General features: G+C 47.0%; 1 protein-coding gene across 8 annotated transcripts in view; it reads left to right on the top strand.

The window, feature by feature from the left end:
• Positions 1–861: 861 nt before the first annotated feature.
• Positions 862–14381, top strand: part of XYLB (xylulokinase) — a 53949-nt gene continuing 40429 nt past the window's right edge. For all 8 annotated transcript variants that reach the window (XR_010411137.1, XR_010411136.1, XR_010411135.1 and 5 more), the window contains exons 1-3: positions 862–1001; positions 2221–2303; positions 13980–14049. Coding sequence is in view for 4 of the 8 variants with exons in the window: in XM_064590041.1 (XP_064446111.1) it covers positions 945–1001; positions 2221–2303; positions 13980–14049 (210 nt within the window). In the remaining 4 variants the exon portion in view is untranslated. The remainder of the gene's footprint in view (positions 1002–2220; positions 2304–13979; positions 14050–14381) is intronic.

Raw genomic sequence — 14381 nt, 5'->3', positions numbered from 1 at the left:
GACCTCGGGCTAAGAGGAGCATCTGGGCTCCAAGCAGCTCAAGTTCAGCAAGAGAGACAGCCGGGTAATCAGACCATTGCAAAAGTATGAGAGGGGCTCTCATGGGCTGGGAAGGCCCTGGGAGGAGCATCTCACCTGGGAGAGCTTCTGGAAAGAAGTCAGTCCTAGGGACAAGAATGACATAGCCAGCTGGAATGTGGGGAAGGGAAGGCGTCCTCGCTTCCAGGGGGAAAGGGAGTGAGTGGGTCTGATTTTGTTTCTCATGCCCCCTTCACTATGTCTGGCACACATTAGACTACCAATACCAGCTGATCCCAGGAATGAATGAGCCTCTCTGTCCAGAACACGGGGAGCTCTGGTTTTAAATACAGAGGTGGAATGTGGCACATGTCAGAGCTGGGTAACCATTCAGATTTGCTGGGACCTGACAGGGCCCGTTGGAGCCCAGTGCCTGCAGCCCCAGGATACATTTGTCTGTGACCTCCGTGTCGCCAGCATGAGTGGACAGCTGCCTTAGTACCCAAGAGACAGCCATGGAAGCCTCCAGGCTCAGGGCCACCAGAGACAGGTAGGGCTAAGCGAGATTAAAGGTGGAACCTCTGGCCCAGACGTCCTCCGCGGGAAGCCAGGGCGCGTTAGGGCAAGACCTGTGCTGGGAGCCCATGTGGATGGATTGGAGGGCAGGCGAGGGCTGGGGAGAGAGCTGCGCAGGGGGTACCTGCCTTGTTGCACAGGCGCGAAGCGCGAGGGCCGGCCGGACCCGCGTCCCCGCCCCGTCCCCCGGCAGGCGGCGCCAGAGCGCCAGCCCGCGGGTGACACGGGTCCGGGAGTCCGGCGGGGCGGGGCGGGGCGAGGGGCGGGCCCGGCGTCTCCGGGCGCTGGAGCGCGGCGACACTGCCGCCGCGGGAAGGACGGACAGACGCGCCGCCGGACCCTCCGCGGCCATGGCCGAGCGCGCCGCTCGCCCCTGCTGCCTGGGCTGGGACTTCAGCACGCAGCAGGTACCGTGGCGGGCCCCGGGTCCGGGAGGGGCGGGCTGGCGGGACCCGGGCGCGGGGAACCCTGGGCCGAGCCGCGCGCGGGCGCGCCTCCCTCCAGGGCTTCCTGGGGCGGGGCGGGGGGGGGGGCGCCGGCGACCCCGCCAGATTCGGCCGCGACCCGGCCTGGACTCGGGCCCTCCCGGAAACGGTGGGCGCCCCCGCCCCCAGCCCCGGCGGATCCCGCGGGCACGTAGCGGGAAGTACCCCGAGCGGCCGGGGTCCCCAAGGGTTCGCCCGTCGTGGGCGCTGAGTGACAGGGAGCCGAAGGAGCTCGGCCGCAAGACTCGGGAACAAACAGACGGGTAGACGTGCACACAGGCATAACCAGTGACCTGGAACCAGATCACTGCTAGAAACTTTTTTTACGTGGAATGGGCACGATATACGCATGACCTTTGTTCCACCCCTGGTTGGCACCAGCATGCCCGGGTCAACGTACCCGGACGGGCCGTGCTGCTCCCGGGGCTCCGCAGACAGGCGAGCAGAGTCAAAATGCCTTCAACCTGGGTGTGGGGTGCCAAGGGGCTCCCTTTCTTTAACTTGGGAAGTCAGCACACGTGTTGTCAAACCCCTCGGTCTCCGCGATGGGTCAGGGAGGCAGGCTTAGACCAATCCCTGATCAGAAAGTCCTGTGGGACTCTGCAGTCAGGTTGCCTTGCTGGGTCTCAGTGCCCATCTGTCCGAGTTTGGAGGTCTGCTCCCTTCCGGACCTGTATATCTCAGGACCATGATCACAGCCTATGGGAACAGCCCAGGGACCTTGTCTGGTCTCTCAGGTCCCTGCACACAGGGTCCCCAGAGGCATCTCCAAATGCTGCTTCTCATTCCTTCCCCTGGAGGACTTAACTCAGGCCTGCCTGCCAGGTTCTGGAATCAGCTCTTCTATGAACATCTGGTTCTAGAGGGTCTTGGCTTTGGTTGTTTAGAGGGGCCAAAGATTCCTTGAGCAGTATAGGTGTTTTGATTTTGCCTCAGCCTCTTCATTTTACCTACTCTTTGGGTATGTTCCCAGAGGAAGCCTCCGTTGTCGTGGTTACAGTGATGTACCCCAGCCTTCTGGGAGGTCTGCAGGCTGAGCCACTCACTAGGGTGCTGGGCTTCACCTGGTGATGTTCCTACCCCTGGGCCAGTGTAGAAGCTGAGGAAATTTCTATACACCATTTTTTAAAATGCCTTCCAGGTGAAAGTTGTTGCTGTTGATGCAGAGCTGAATGTGTTCTATGAGGACAGTGTGAATTTTGACAGAGACCTTCTAGAATTTGGGTATGTACCTAGTGTATGTGTGTGTGGGAGGGGTTGGTTTTGGGGTCCTCCCTCAACCTTTTACATTCATAAACCACACTATTCCGGTGTTACATTGTGATTTACAAGAAATACATATTTGGTCATTCAGATGGCCAAAATATATTTCTCACATGCATTTGGTCTTCTTCCACAGTTCCTGGCTCACAGCTCCCCAAACCCTTGGAACTTCCTAAAGTGTTGAGAGTCATAGAGGTGTCTTTTGTTATGTTAATGGAGATGACTTTTGGACCCCACTTGAGGGTAGGGGCTGGTTGCCAAGAAGACCAACCATGTGATTAGAGGGTTGGGATTTTCAGCTGGAGGTCGAAAAGGCCAATGGCCAATGGCTTAGTCAATCCGGACTATGTAATGAAGCCTTCATAAGAGTTCAGAAGGACTGGGTTCAGAGAGCTTCTGGGTTGGTGAACACGTGGAGATTGGGCAGAGTGGTGTCCCTGGAAAGGATATGGAAGCTTCTTGCACTTTCCTCATACCTCACCCTATGTATCTCTTCATCTGGCTGTGGATTCCTGTCCTTCCGTGTCCTTTAATAAATTGGTAAACCTAAGTACAAGTTTCCCTGAGTTCTGTGAGCTGCTCAAGCAAAAGAACCTAAGGCCATTGGAACCAACAATCTGTGACTGGTTGGTCAGAAGCACAGGACAGCCTAGGGCTGGCGCCAGGCATCCGAAGTGGGTGGGGAGGGCAGTCTTGTAGGACTGACCCCTTCACGTGTGGAATTTGATGTTGTCTCTGGGTAGAAAATGTCAGACCATCTGCTGGTGTCCGAGAATTGCTTGGTGTTGTGTGTAGGGAATCACCATCCCCTCCCGTCCCCCACCACATTGGAATTGCATCCAAGAACCTAAGAGCTGATACCTGTAGATCTGGCTTGATCAAACTGCAGGCATGGTGGGGTCTTGGTAGACCTCTCAGCATCCTTTTTTCCTGTGCCCTGAATGTGTTCTCCATTCCTTCCCAATTCTATGCACACATTCATCCATACATGCAATAGGTATCAGTTGAGACTCACTTTGTGTCAGGCACATGCTGGGTACTGGGACTTGATGGTGAACCAGACATGGTCCTTACTCTCCCAGAGCTTCCTGTTGAGTAGGGGAGACTGATATCAATCAAGGAATCTCACAAAAGAATATTTGATTATAGACTCAGAGAAGGCCATTGAAGAAAAGGAACTCCTTTCTCCAAATTTTTTTTTTTTTTTAAAGATTTTTATTTATTTATTTGACAGAGAGATAGAGAGCACAAGCAGGGGGAGCGGCAGGCAGAGGGAGAGGGAGAAGCAGGCTCCCCACTGAGCAGGGAGCCGGACGTGGGGCTCGATCCCAGGACCCCAGGATCATGACCTGAGCCAAAGGCAGCCGCTTAACCGACTGAGCCACCCAGGCGCCCCTCCAAATGTTTATTATAAAGGAATGTGACCCAGACTTGGGGGGTGGTCAGGAAGGGTCCCTAAGGAAGTAGTGCTTTAGCCAAGGTCTGAGTGAGTGGGGTTTGCCAAGTGATGGAAGGGAGAGAGCATTCTAGGCAGCAGGAGCAGTGTGTGCAAAGCCCACACACTGCAGTGTGTGCAAAGCAAGAAAGAACACTGCTTATTCAGTGAATTGAAGAAGGCCAGTGTGGCTGGGGAGCAGAGAGGGAGGTGGAGGCTGGGCTGGGTCACATAGGCCTTGGTACACAGTTTGTCTATATCCTAATACCTATGAACAGCCACTGAAGGACCATAGGGATGGGGGTAAGGTGTGACACGGTTGTATCTGTGTTTTGAAAAGATCTCTGGGTGCAGTGGGAGACCATTTGGGGGTTGGTCAGAATGCAGGTTGGGAGACCATGGAGGTTTTTCAAGATCATCTAGATGGGAAATAATAGCCTTGGAAGGAGAGAGCTGGGTGGCGAAATTGACAGGGCCTGGGGCAGAACTGAATGTGAGATGTGAAAGTGAGGTTTCTGGCTGGCCTTCTGGATGGATGGTAGACTGAAGAGAGTTGGTTTTGGGGAGAAAAATCATGAGTTTAGCTGTTGTATTAGTTTGGGAGGGCTGCCAGAAAAAAATACCACAGACGGGGTGTCTTAAACAACAGAATTTTGTTTTCCTATAGTTCTGGAGCCTGGAAGTCCTAGGTCAGGGTGCTGGCAGGGTCGGTTTCCTCTGAGGCCTCTCTCATTGGTTTGCACATGGCTGCCTTCTTGCTGCCTGTCCCACGGTCATCTTCTGCCCCTGCATCCCTGGTGCCTCCACTGTGTTATTTGTGTCCCAATCTACTTTTATAAGGACACCAGTCATACAGGATTAGGGCCCACCCAGATGACTTCATTGTAAGTTAATTGCCTTTTTCAAGGCTCTTTCTCCAAATACAGGCACATTCTGAGGTACTAGGGATTAGGACTTCAGTATATGAATTTGGGGGGAATATAATTCAGTCCATACAGCTGTGGACTTGTTGATTCTGAGGTGGCTCTGAGAGGCCCTGGTGGAAGTGTCCCTCCACGACTGTTTTAGATATCACTTCCGGGGCGCCTGGCTGGCTCAGTCGGTAGAGTGTGCAGCTCTTGATCTCGGTGTTGTGAGTTCGAGCCCCTTGTTGGGTGTGGAGATGACTTAAAAATAAAATAAAATCTTTAAAAAAAGAAAAAAGATACTACTTCCCTGATGACTCTTTGTGTACCCCCACTGCTGCTCATGTCGTATGCCTCCTTTGAGTTCAGGTTGGAAGCCATCTTGCATTTGTAGTTTGTATTACTGCAGGTCATGTGTGTTTGAGTTTTGGTAGTTTGTGTCTTAAGGAATTGATCTGTTTCATCTAAGCTATTAAATTTGTGGCTAGAGTTGTTCATAATATTCCTTTATTTTACTTCGGTGTCTGTGGGATCAGTAGTGATGACCCTTCTATCATTTCTGATACTGATTATTTGTGTCTTCTCGCTCATTGTCTTGGTTTGCCTGGCTAGAGGTTTATCAATTTAATGATCTTTTTGAAAAGTCAGCTTTTGGTTTTGTTGATTTTCTCTACAGTTTTCCTCTTTTCATTTCTCATTGATCTGTGTTCTCATTTTTAGTATTTCTTTTCTTCTGCTTGCTTTAAGCTTGCATTGCTCTTCTCTCCTTTCCTGGAGTGGAAGCTTAGATTTTTTTATTTTAGCTCTTCTTTTCTAATATGTGCATTTTAATGCTATAGATTTCCCTCTAAGCACTGCTTTTGCTGTATCCCACAGATTTTGATGTCATATTTTCATTTTTATTTGGTTCAAAATATTTTTTTAGTTTCTCTCGATACTTCTTTGACTCATGTGTTATTTAGAAGGATATAGCTTAGGGGCGCCTGGGTGGCTCAGTTGGTTAAGCATCTGCCTTCGGCTCAGGTCATGATCCCAGGGTCCTGGGATCGAGCCCCGCCTAGGGCTCCCTGCTCAGTGGGGAGTCTGCTTCTCCCTCTCCCACTCCCCCTGCTTGTGTTCCCTCTCTTGTTGTGCCTCTCTGTCAAATAAATAAATAAAATTAAAAAAAAAAAAAAAGAAGGATATAGCTTAATCTCCAGATCTTCCAGTGATCTTTCTGTTCTGGATTTTTGCTTTAATTCCATATTATAGTATGAAAACACACTTCATATGATTTCTGTTCTTTTAAATTTTTAAATTCTACCTCACTTTCTCTTTTGACTCAATGAGTCTATCAGTCCTCTCCATTTGGGAAAAAAAAAAAAAAGATACCCCTACCCAAAATACAGTATTGTTTAGTATTGCTTTTTTACCCAGTTACATTTTTAAGATCTAGTTCATTCCTCCTGCACTGTGTTTTTTATAATTTTATTGAAATATAATTGATGTACAGTAAACTGAACATATAATAAATATGTACAGCTTTGTAAGTTTTTTTTTTTTTTTTAAAGATTTTATTTATTTGACAGAGAGAGATAGCGAGAGCAGGAACACAAGCAGGGGGAGTGGGAGAGGGAGAAGCAGGCTTCCTGCCGAGCAGGGAGCCCGATGTGGGACTCGATCCCGGGACCCCGGGATCATGACCTGAGCCGAAGGCAGACGCTTAACGACTGAGCCACCCAGGCGCCCAGCTTTGTAAGTTTTTTAAAAAGATTTTATTTATTATTTGAGAGAGAGAGAGAGAGCACGTGCACGAGCGAGCATGAGCTGGGGGAGGGGCAGAGGGAGAGGGAGAAGCAGACTCCCTGCTGAGCAGGGAGCCCCATGTAGGGCTTGATCCCAGGACCCTGGGATCATGACCTGAGCCGAAGGCAGACATTTAACTGACTGAGCCACCCAGGCGCCCCAGCTTTGTAAGTTTTGACATAGATGCTCCTCCATGAGACTATCACCAGAATCAAGATAATGAACATTTCCATACCCCAAAGGCTTTCTCATGCCCCTTTGAGTTTATGCCTCTTCCCTACCCCAAGCCCCCTGGCAACCACTGGTCTGTTTTCTATCACTATGGATTAGTTTACACTTTCTAAAATTTTATATAAAGGGAATCATAATTATATATTCTTTTTTATTTGACTTTTAAAACTCAGTATAATCGTTTTGAGATTCATCTGTGTTGTTACATGTATCAGTAATTTGTTCTTTTTGTTTCTCAGTAGTATTCCATTGTATGAATGGACCACAATTGGTTTATCCATTCATCTGATGAAGGATATTTGGATTGTTTCCAGTTTTTTATTATTGTAAATAAAGAGGCTATGAAACTTGGTGTCTTAGTGTCAACCTAAGTTTTCATTTGTCTTGGAAATGAAATACTCAGGAATGGTTAAGTTGTATGCTAGGTTTTTAAAAAACTGCCATATTCTTTTCCAAAGTGTTTTTTTTAATACAGATATTTTGTTAATAGGCATTGCATGTACTTGGTACATAATTTGAGAGAAATAGAAGGCATGTAGTGAAAAGTCTTAATCCCTCCGTGATCTCATTTCTGCCCTCCTGCCCTCCTCAACAGAGAATTTTCATTAGTTCTTTGTGTATCCTTCCAGTGTTTTATATAAAAATATAAGCAGATGTGAATATTTTTATTTTCTCCCTTACTTCCATATCAGAAAGTTTACTGTATACGCCATTGTGTACTTTGTTTTATTCATTTCACAATAATTAGGCTGTGTTTCCACATCAGTACACAGAGCTTCTGTGTTGTTTTTTTTTTTAGAGAGAGAGAGTGTGTGTGATCTCGAGTTGGGGGAGGAGTAGGGGGGCAGGGAGAGAGAGAATCGTAAGCGGGCTCCCTGCTGAGCACAGAGCCTGATGCAGGGCTGAATCTCACAGCCCTGAGATCATGCCCTGAGCTGAAACCAAGAGTCAGTTGTTTAATGGACTGAGCCACCCAGGCGCCCTCTGTGTTCTTTTTATAGGATGCATAGTATTCCACCGTGTAGATGAAATTGAAGGATGCTGGGTTGTTTGCAGTGAAAAATGACGTGCGAGTTACCTTACATATAGCATTACAGACGTGTGCCGGTTTATCTGTAAGATAGAAGTTTGGAAATAGGGGGATGCCTGGGTGGCTTAGTCAGTTGGGCATCCGACTCTTGGTTTTGGTTCAGGTTATGATCTCATGGGTCATGGGGTCGAGCCCCAAGGCAGGCTCCACGCTCAGCAGGGAGTCTGCTTGAAGATTCTCTCCCTCTGCCCCTCCCCCCACTTGCACATGTGTGAATATGTGTGTGCTCTCTCTCAGATAAATAAATAAATCTTTTATTTTTTTAATTTAGTTTTTTAAAGATTGTATTTATTTATTTGACAGAAAGAGAGCACAAGCCAGGTAGCAGGAGAGGGAGAAGCAGGCTCCCCACTGAGCAGGGAGCCCGATGCGGAGCTCGACCCCAGGACCCGGGGATCATGACCTGAGCCGAAGGCAGACACTTAACCCATTAAGCCACCCTGGCATCCCAATAAATAAATCTTTTTTTTATTTATTTGAGAGAGAGAATGAGATAGAGAGAGCATGAGAGTGGGGAGGGTCAGGGGGAGAAGCAGACTCCCTGCCGAGCAGGGAGCCCGATGTGGGACTCGATCCCAGGACTCCAGGATCATGACCTGAGCCGAAGGCAGTCGCTTAACCAACTGAGCCACCCAGGCGCCCTAAATAAATCTTTTTAAAAAAAGTTTGGAAATAGGATTGCTGGATCAAAGAGCAAATAGATTTATAATATTGGAAGATATGGCCAGATTGCCTCCCATAGGGATTGTATTGATTTACACCCCACCAGCAATGCGTGTGAGTGCCTGTTTCCCACAGCACTGCAATGCAGCGTGGGTGTTAAAAGAGTCTTTTGTTCTTTGCTACTCAGAGAGGTGAAAAATGGTACGTCTATGTGGATCTACTTTGTATTTCTCTTATTATGAAAGAAGGTGAGCATCTTTTCAAATGTCGAAGGGCTACTTGAACTTTTTTTTCCTGTGAGGTTGTTTTTCATGACCTTTGCCCATTTTTCTGTTGGATTGATTATTTCTAGGTGCTCTTTGTATATTGGAGGAATGAGCTCTTTGTTGTTAAATGAATTGCAAATATGTTTCTCAGATTTGAGTTTGCTTTTGACTTGCTTGTGGGCGGTGGCAAACAACACGGAGTTTTGTTTCCTGTGCTACTGCACTTCTCGGCCTTTTCCTGTGGCTTCCAGATTTGGAGTCACGGTTTGAAAGGCCTTCCTCATTCGGAGACTGTGAAGGACTTTGCCTACGTTTTCTTCTAGTTCTTGTAAGGTTTCAGTTTTCTTATATAAAAATGTTTGGAGTTTAGCTGTATGGCATGACATTTAGATCCAGCTCCAATTTTTTCCCAATGACTCTCCAATTGTCTTAATACCGTATTTTTAGAAGCCCATCTTTACCTCACTGATTTGAGATGCCAGCTTTATATGCTAATTTCTGTGTACGGTTAGGTCGATTTCTGGGCGTTTTCTTTTGTGCCGTTGGTTGGGAGGGTCTGTTCATGAGCCAGTGACATGTGGTTTTAGTTATTCCAGCTTTATAATATGATTTAATATCTAGAATTGTTGGTCCCCTCTGACTCTTCTACAGTGTCTGTGGACGTTCTTGTTCTTTTTTGATATGTACTTTAGAATCAGCTTTTAAGGTTCCAGAAAGCGAAATTGTTAATATTTTTATTGAGATCATATTACATTTATAAATTAACTTGCAGAGAATTGGCAACTTTATGAGATTGAGTTTTCCTATCAAGGCATATGTTTTGTCTTTCCGTTTGTTCAAGGCTTCTTTTTTTTTTTTTTAAAGATTTTATTTATTTGTCAGAGAGAGAGAGAGAGAGCACAGGCAGAGGGAAAGAGAAGCAGGCTCCCCACTGAGCAGGGAGCCCGATGTGGGGCTCGATCCCAGGACCCTGGGATCATGACCTGAGCCAAAGGCAGATACTTAACGACTGAGCCACCCAGGCGTCCCTCAAGGCTTCTTTTGAATACTTCACATGGGTTTTGATATGTTTGACATATGGATCGTGCACATTGGGATATATTGCAGAAAGGACCATTCTTCCCCACCCTTCCCTACACCCAGGCCCTTTGCAGTGTGACTTTGTAGCTCCTTCAGTCAAGAGATGGGAGTCATTTCCTGACCTGTGGATTTTAACCAGTAGAACGTGAGGGAAATAACATTGTGCTGTTCTAGACCTAAGCCTCAAGAAGGCCTTGCTGACTTCTGCTCTCATTCTTGGAACCCTGCCCAGCCACCACGTGACCGAGCTCAGGCCAGCCTGCTGGAGAATGAGAGACACGTGGCCAAGTTACCCCTGTATCCCCAGCTAAGAGAAGCAGCGGCTGGCCCCCAGAGGCAGAGCCCTCTAGCTGCTGTTAGCCGACACACAGAGGGAGCCCGGCTGAGCCCAACCCAGTGACCCACAGAATTGTGAGCTAAAGAAGCTTAGTAGTTTCAGGTCACTACCAGGGCAAAACCACCTGGTACCTATGATTCATTTTAAACTTCTTTCTGACTGTTGTATCTTTTTACTAATGTAAATGGGGACTTTTGTAGCAATTAACCAGTGATCTACCAGACTTCTTTCCTTCTCCTCCTGGGCATACTCCTGCCTTCCGTGCAGTTTTGTTCAGCCGTGTGACTTGAGTCTTAACCAGCAGAACATGAGAGAAAGTGAACAGGCCTCTCTACGAGACCATACGACCCCCACTGTGATCCTCTGCCCTGTGTCTTCCTGGGTCCTGTGGCTGGATGTGAGTGTCCAGGGCAGCCTTGGAAACCACTTGGGAGATGAGAAGAGCCCCCATCCTCCTGGGTCCCTGAATAACTGCAGGGAACAGAGCCCCCCCCCCCCCCCCCCGCATTCCTGGTCCCTAGCACACCACTGATGATGCTTTATGTGAGTGAGAACTAACTTTCAACTGTGTCAAGCCATGGAAATTAACTAATACAGGGTCATCCCCCCATCGTATCTTTTTTTTTAAAAGCTCTATTGAGATAGAATTCATGTACCAAAAAATTCACTCTTTCAAAATGTACAGTTCAGTGGTTTTTAATATACTCATAGAACTGTGTCACAATCTCCACTATTTAATTTTAGAACATTTTCATCTCCTCAAAAAGAAACCCCGTACCCACTAGCAGTACACGCCCTATGCCCCTCCTCCAACCCTGGCAACCACAGTCTCGATGGATTTGCCTATTCTGAACATTTCTTATAAACGAATGTATGCAATATGTGGTCATTTTTGGCAAGTGTCTTTCACTTATCATAACGTTTCCCAAATTTATGTTGTATGCTACTTCATTCCTTTGTATAGTATACTCAGTAATGTTCCATTGTATGGATATTACCACATTTTGTTTATCCATACATCAGTTGCCAGATATCCCACTCTTTGGCTATTATGAATAATCCTGCTATGAACATTCATGGATGTTATAGACTAAATTGTGTCCTTCTCCCGCCCCCTGAAAAAGCATGTTGAAGCCCTAACCTCCAATGTGGCTGTATTTGGAGATAGAGCCTTGAGGGAAGTAATTAAGGTTAAATGAGGTCCTAAGGGTGGGGCTCTAATCCAATAGGACTGGTATCCTTCTAAGAGGACGATCTCTCTCTCTCTCTCTCCCTCTCTCCCCTCCCCCCCCCGCCCGAGTATGCACAGAGGAAAGGGCCATGCGAGGACACGGTAAGAAGGTAGCCATCTGCACGTAGGAAGAATGCTTTCACCAGAAACCAGATTTGCCAGCACCTTGATCATGGGCTTCTTGCCTCCAGAACTGTGACCAGATAAATGCCTGGGGTTTTTTTTGTTTTTTTTTTTTTAAAGATTTTATTTATTTGTTTGACAGAGAGATAGAGAGAGAGAGAACAAGTAGGCAGAGAGGCAGGCAGAGGGAGAGGGAGAAGCAGACTTCCTGCGGAGCAGGGAACCCGCTGCGGGGCTCGATCCCAGGACCCCAGGATCATGACCTGAGCCGAAGGCAGCCGCTTAACCGACTGAGCCACCCAGGCGCCCCTAAATGCCTGTTGTTTAAACCACTTCATCTGTGGTTATGGCAGCCCAAGCTGACTAATCTAGTGTACAAGTTTTTGTGTGGCCATGTGTTCTCATTTCCACTGGGGGTATACCTAGGAGTGGAATGAATGGGTCCTATGGTAACTATGTTCAACATTTGGAGGAACTGACAGACTTTTCCAAAGCAATTGTACCATTTTATACTCCCACGAGTGGTATAGGAGGGTTGCAATTCCTCCATGTTTTTGCCAACATTTGTTTTTTACTATTCTTCTGATGATTATAGCTGTGTTAGTGGGCATGAAATGGTAGTAGCTCATTGTGGTGTTGATTTGCATCTTTCTAATGACCAGCGATGTTGAGTATGTTTGGCCGTTTGTGTATCTTCTTTGGAGAAATGTCCACTTGGATCCTTTGCCCATTTTTCAACTGCGTTGTCTTTTTATTACTGAGTTGTAAAAGTTCTTTAGATAGTCTGGATACAAGTCTCTTATCAGACATATGATTTCAAAACTTTTTTCCCGTTTCTGTGGTTGTCTTTTCACTTTCTTGATGGTCCTTTGAAACAAAAGTTTTAAATTTTGGTTGTCTATTTAATCAGTTTTTTCTTCTGTTGCTTGTACTTTGGTACAGTATTTGTTAGGTTTTGGTGTTGATTTTATTTTATTTTTCATAAAAAGAATTGGAAAATTCCAAGGTAAACAATATTAGAAATACTTGTTTTTTAAAGGTTTCAGAGCACTGTTTTGTGAAACCATTTGGGCCTGGTGCTTTGGCAGGTGTGGGGAGCGCTGGTCTTCCCTCCTAGCAGGAATTGCCCATTTTAAGTTGCTAAATACATGCGGACTGTTTGGTTGCAATTATCATGTGTTTTGTAAAGGCAACATTTTTTTTCTGATGGTTTTTATTGTCTATGGGAAAGTTTGCTGCTCTTTTTCACTTTTTCTAATAGTATCTTTTTAAAAATGTCATTATTATTGAGTATCATTTGTGTATAAAAAAAGGACATCCATTAAAATGTACAATTCAGTGCATCTTGATAGAGGCAGAACTGTAGCTGGGAAAGTACCACCAAAATTAAGATACAGACTGTCTACATCGCTCCCAAAAGATTCTTTGTGCCCCTTTGCATTCCATCCTTTCCTTCCTGCTGGACTTGGGAAACCACTGACCTGCTTTTTCACAACAGGTGGATTTGCGCTTTCTAGCATGTTATATACATGGCATCATGTAATATGGACTCTTTTGTGCCTGGCTTCCTTCATTCAGCATGGTCATTGGAGATTCATCTCTGTTGGTGTGTGTATCAATAGTTCACTTTTTTATTATTATTATCGTGTAGTACTCCATCACACACACACACACACACACACACACCACGATTTATACATTTCACCTGCTTAGAGACACCTGAGTTGACTCTGGAGTCAGGCGCCCCCTTGTTGTTGTTGCTGTTGTTGTTTTAAACTCGTCATTGAGGAGTACCTGGGTGGTTCAATCGGTTAAGCATCTGCCTTTGGCTCAGGTCATGATCTCAGGGTCCTGGGATGGAGCCCTGCATCGGGCTCCTTGCTCAGCAGGGGTCTGCTTCTCCCTCTCCCTCTGTGCTCTCTCTCTTTCTCATGTAAATACATAAAATCTTTAAAAATAAAGATAAACTCATCATTGAAAGGGTTGGATTTTGTCAAATCAGTTATTTACACGAGGGCCTTATAGGGGGGATGAGGGTAGGGAGAGCGGTCCAGGCAACTTTCCAGGCTTGCAATCCAAGGACTCCCTGGTCTGATAGCCAAGAACTTTTCCTGCAGATGCAGCACCTCTTTGTAGTGCATCCTTTCTACCTCTCCAAACCCAGTGGGCTTGAGAGGGTTTTAATCCAACCCTGCACCCCCTAGTTCCCTCATGGCCACAGCACCAAGTGACACCATGCCTGCCTTCTAGGGCAAGCCCCTCATATTTAGAAGGCTTGTTTTTGCTGGTGTTTTCTGAGAATTGTCACCCCTGAGCAATTTCCAGGACTTCTCTTTCCATCTTGCCAGCCCTGTTCAGTCTTGTTCAGTTTAGAGTTCCCACCGATGTTGGGGAAGGGGCATTTCTCTTTCCACTGGAGGAATCCAGGGTCTGTCCCCACCGGGCTCCCGCCCAAGGCCCTGTCCAGCATTCTGTCTTGTTCTCCTTGTAGGACTCAGGGTGGAGTTCATGTTCATGAAGACGGGCTGACAGTGACCTCTCCAGTCCTGATGTGGGTCCAGGTAAGCACAGGGATCCCTGACCCTCTGTTGAGACCAGGTCTTCATTGGGAAATGGAGTCAGCCTGGCTCCTCAGGCTAGACGAATCCTCGGCTGGTGTCAGTACTCCTGAGCCTGAGAGGGCTTGCAGGTCTGTTGCTAGAGCACTTGCAGGCCCTGCCAGGAAGTAGCCATCTTCAGAATACCGCTTTTCCCAAAACTTTGCCAAACACTCTGCAGGAGGCCCTCTGGCCACCCTTGTACCCTGAGATCCAGACACAGCACTGGCGTCTTAGTGTTCAGGCTCAGATGGACTCCAAGCCAGGCCTGCCTGCTCAGGACCAACAAGAAAGGA

The sequence above is a fragment of the Mirounga angustirostris genome, unplaced genomic scaffold, assembly GCF_029215605.1.
Source record: "Mirounga angustirostris isolate CCGP_5_RB_7025 unplaced genomic scaffold, mMirAng1.0.hap1 SCAF_1, whole genome shotgun sequence".
In the NCBI taxonomy this organism is placed as follows: Eukaryota; Metazoa; Chordata; class Mammalia; order Carnivora; family Phocidae; genus Mirounga; species Mirounga angustirostris.
The sequence above is the reverse complement of the archived record's forward strand: the minus strand, read 5'-3'. Positions and strand labels throughout refer to the sequence as shown.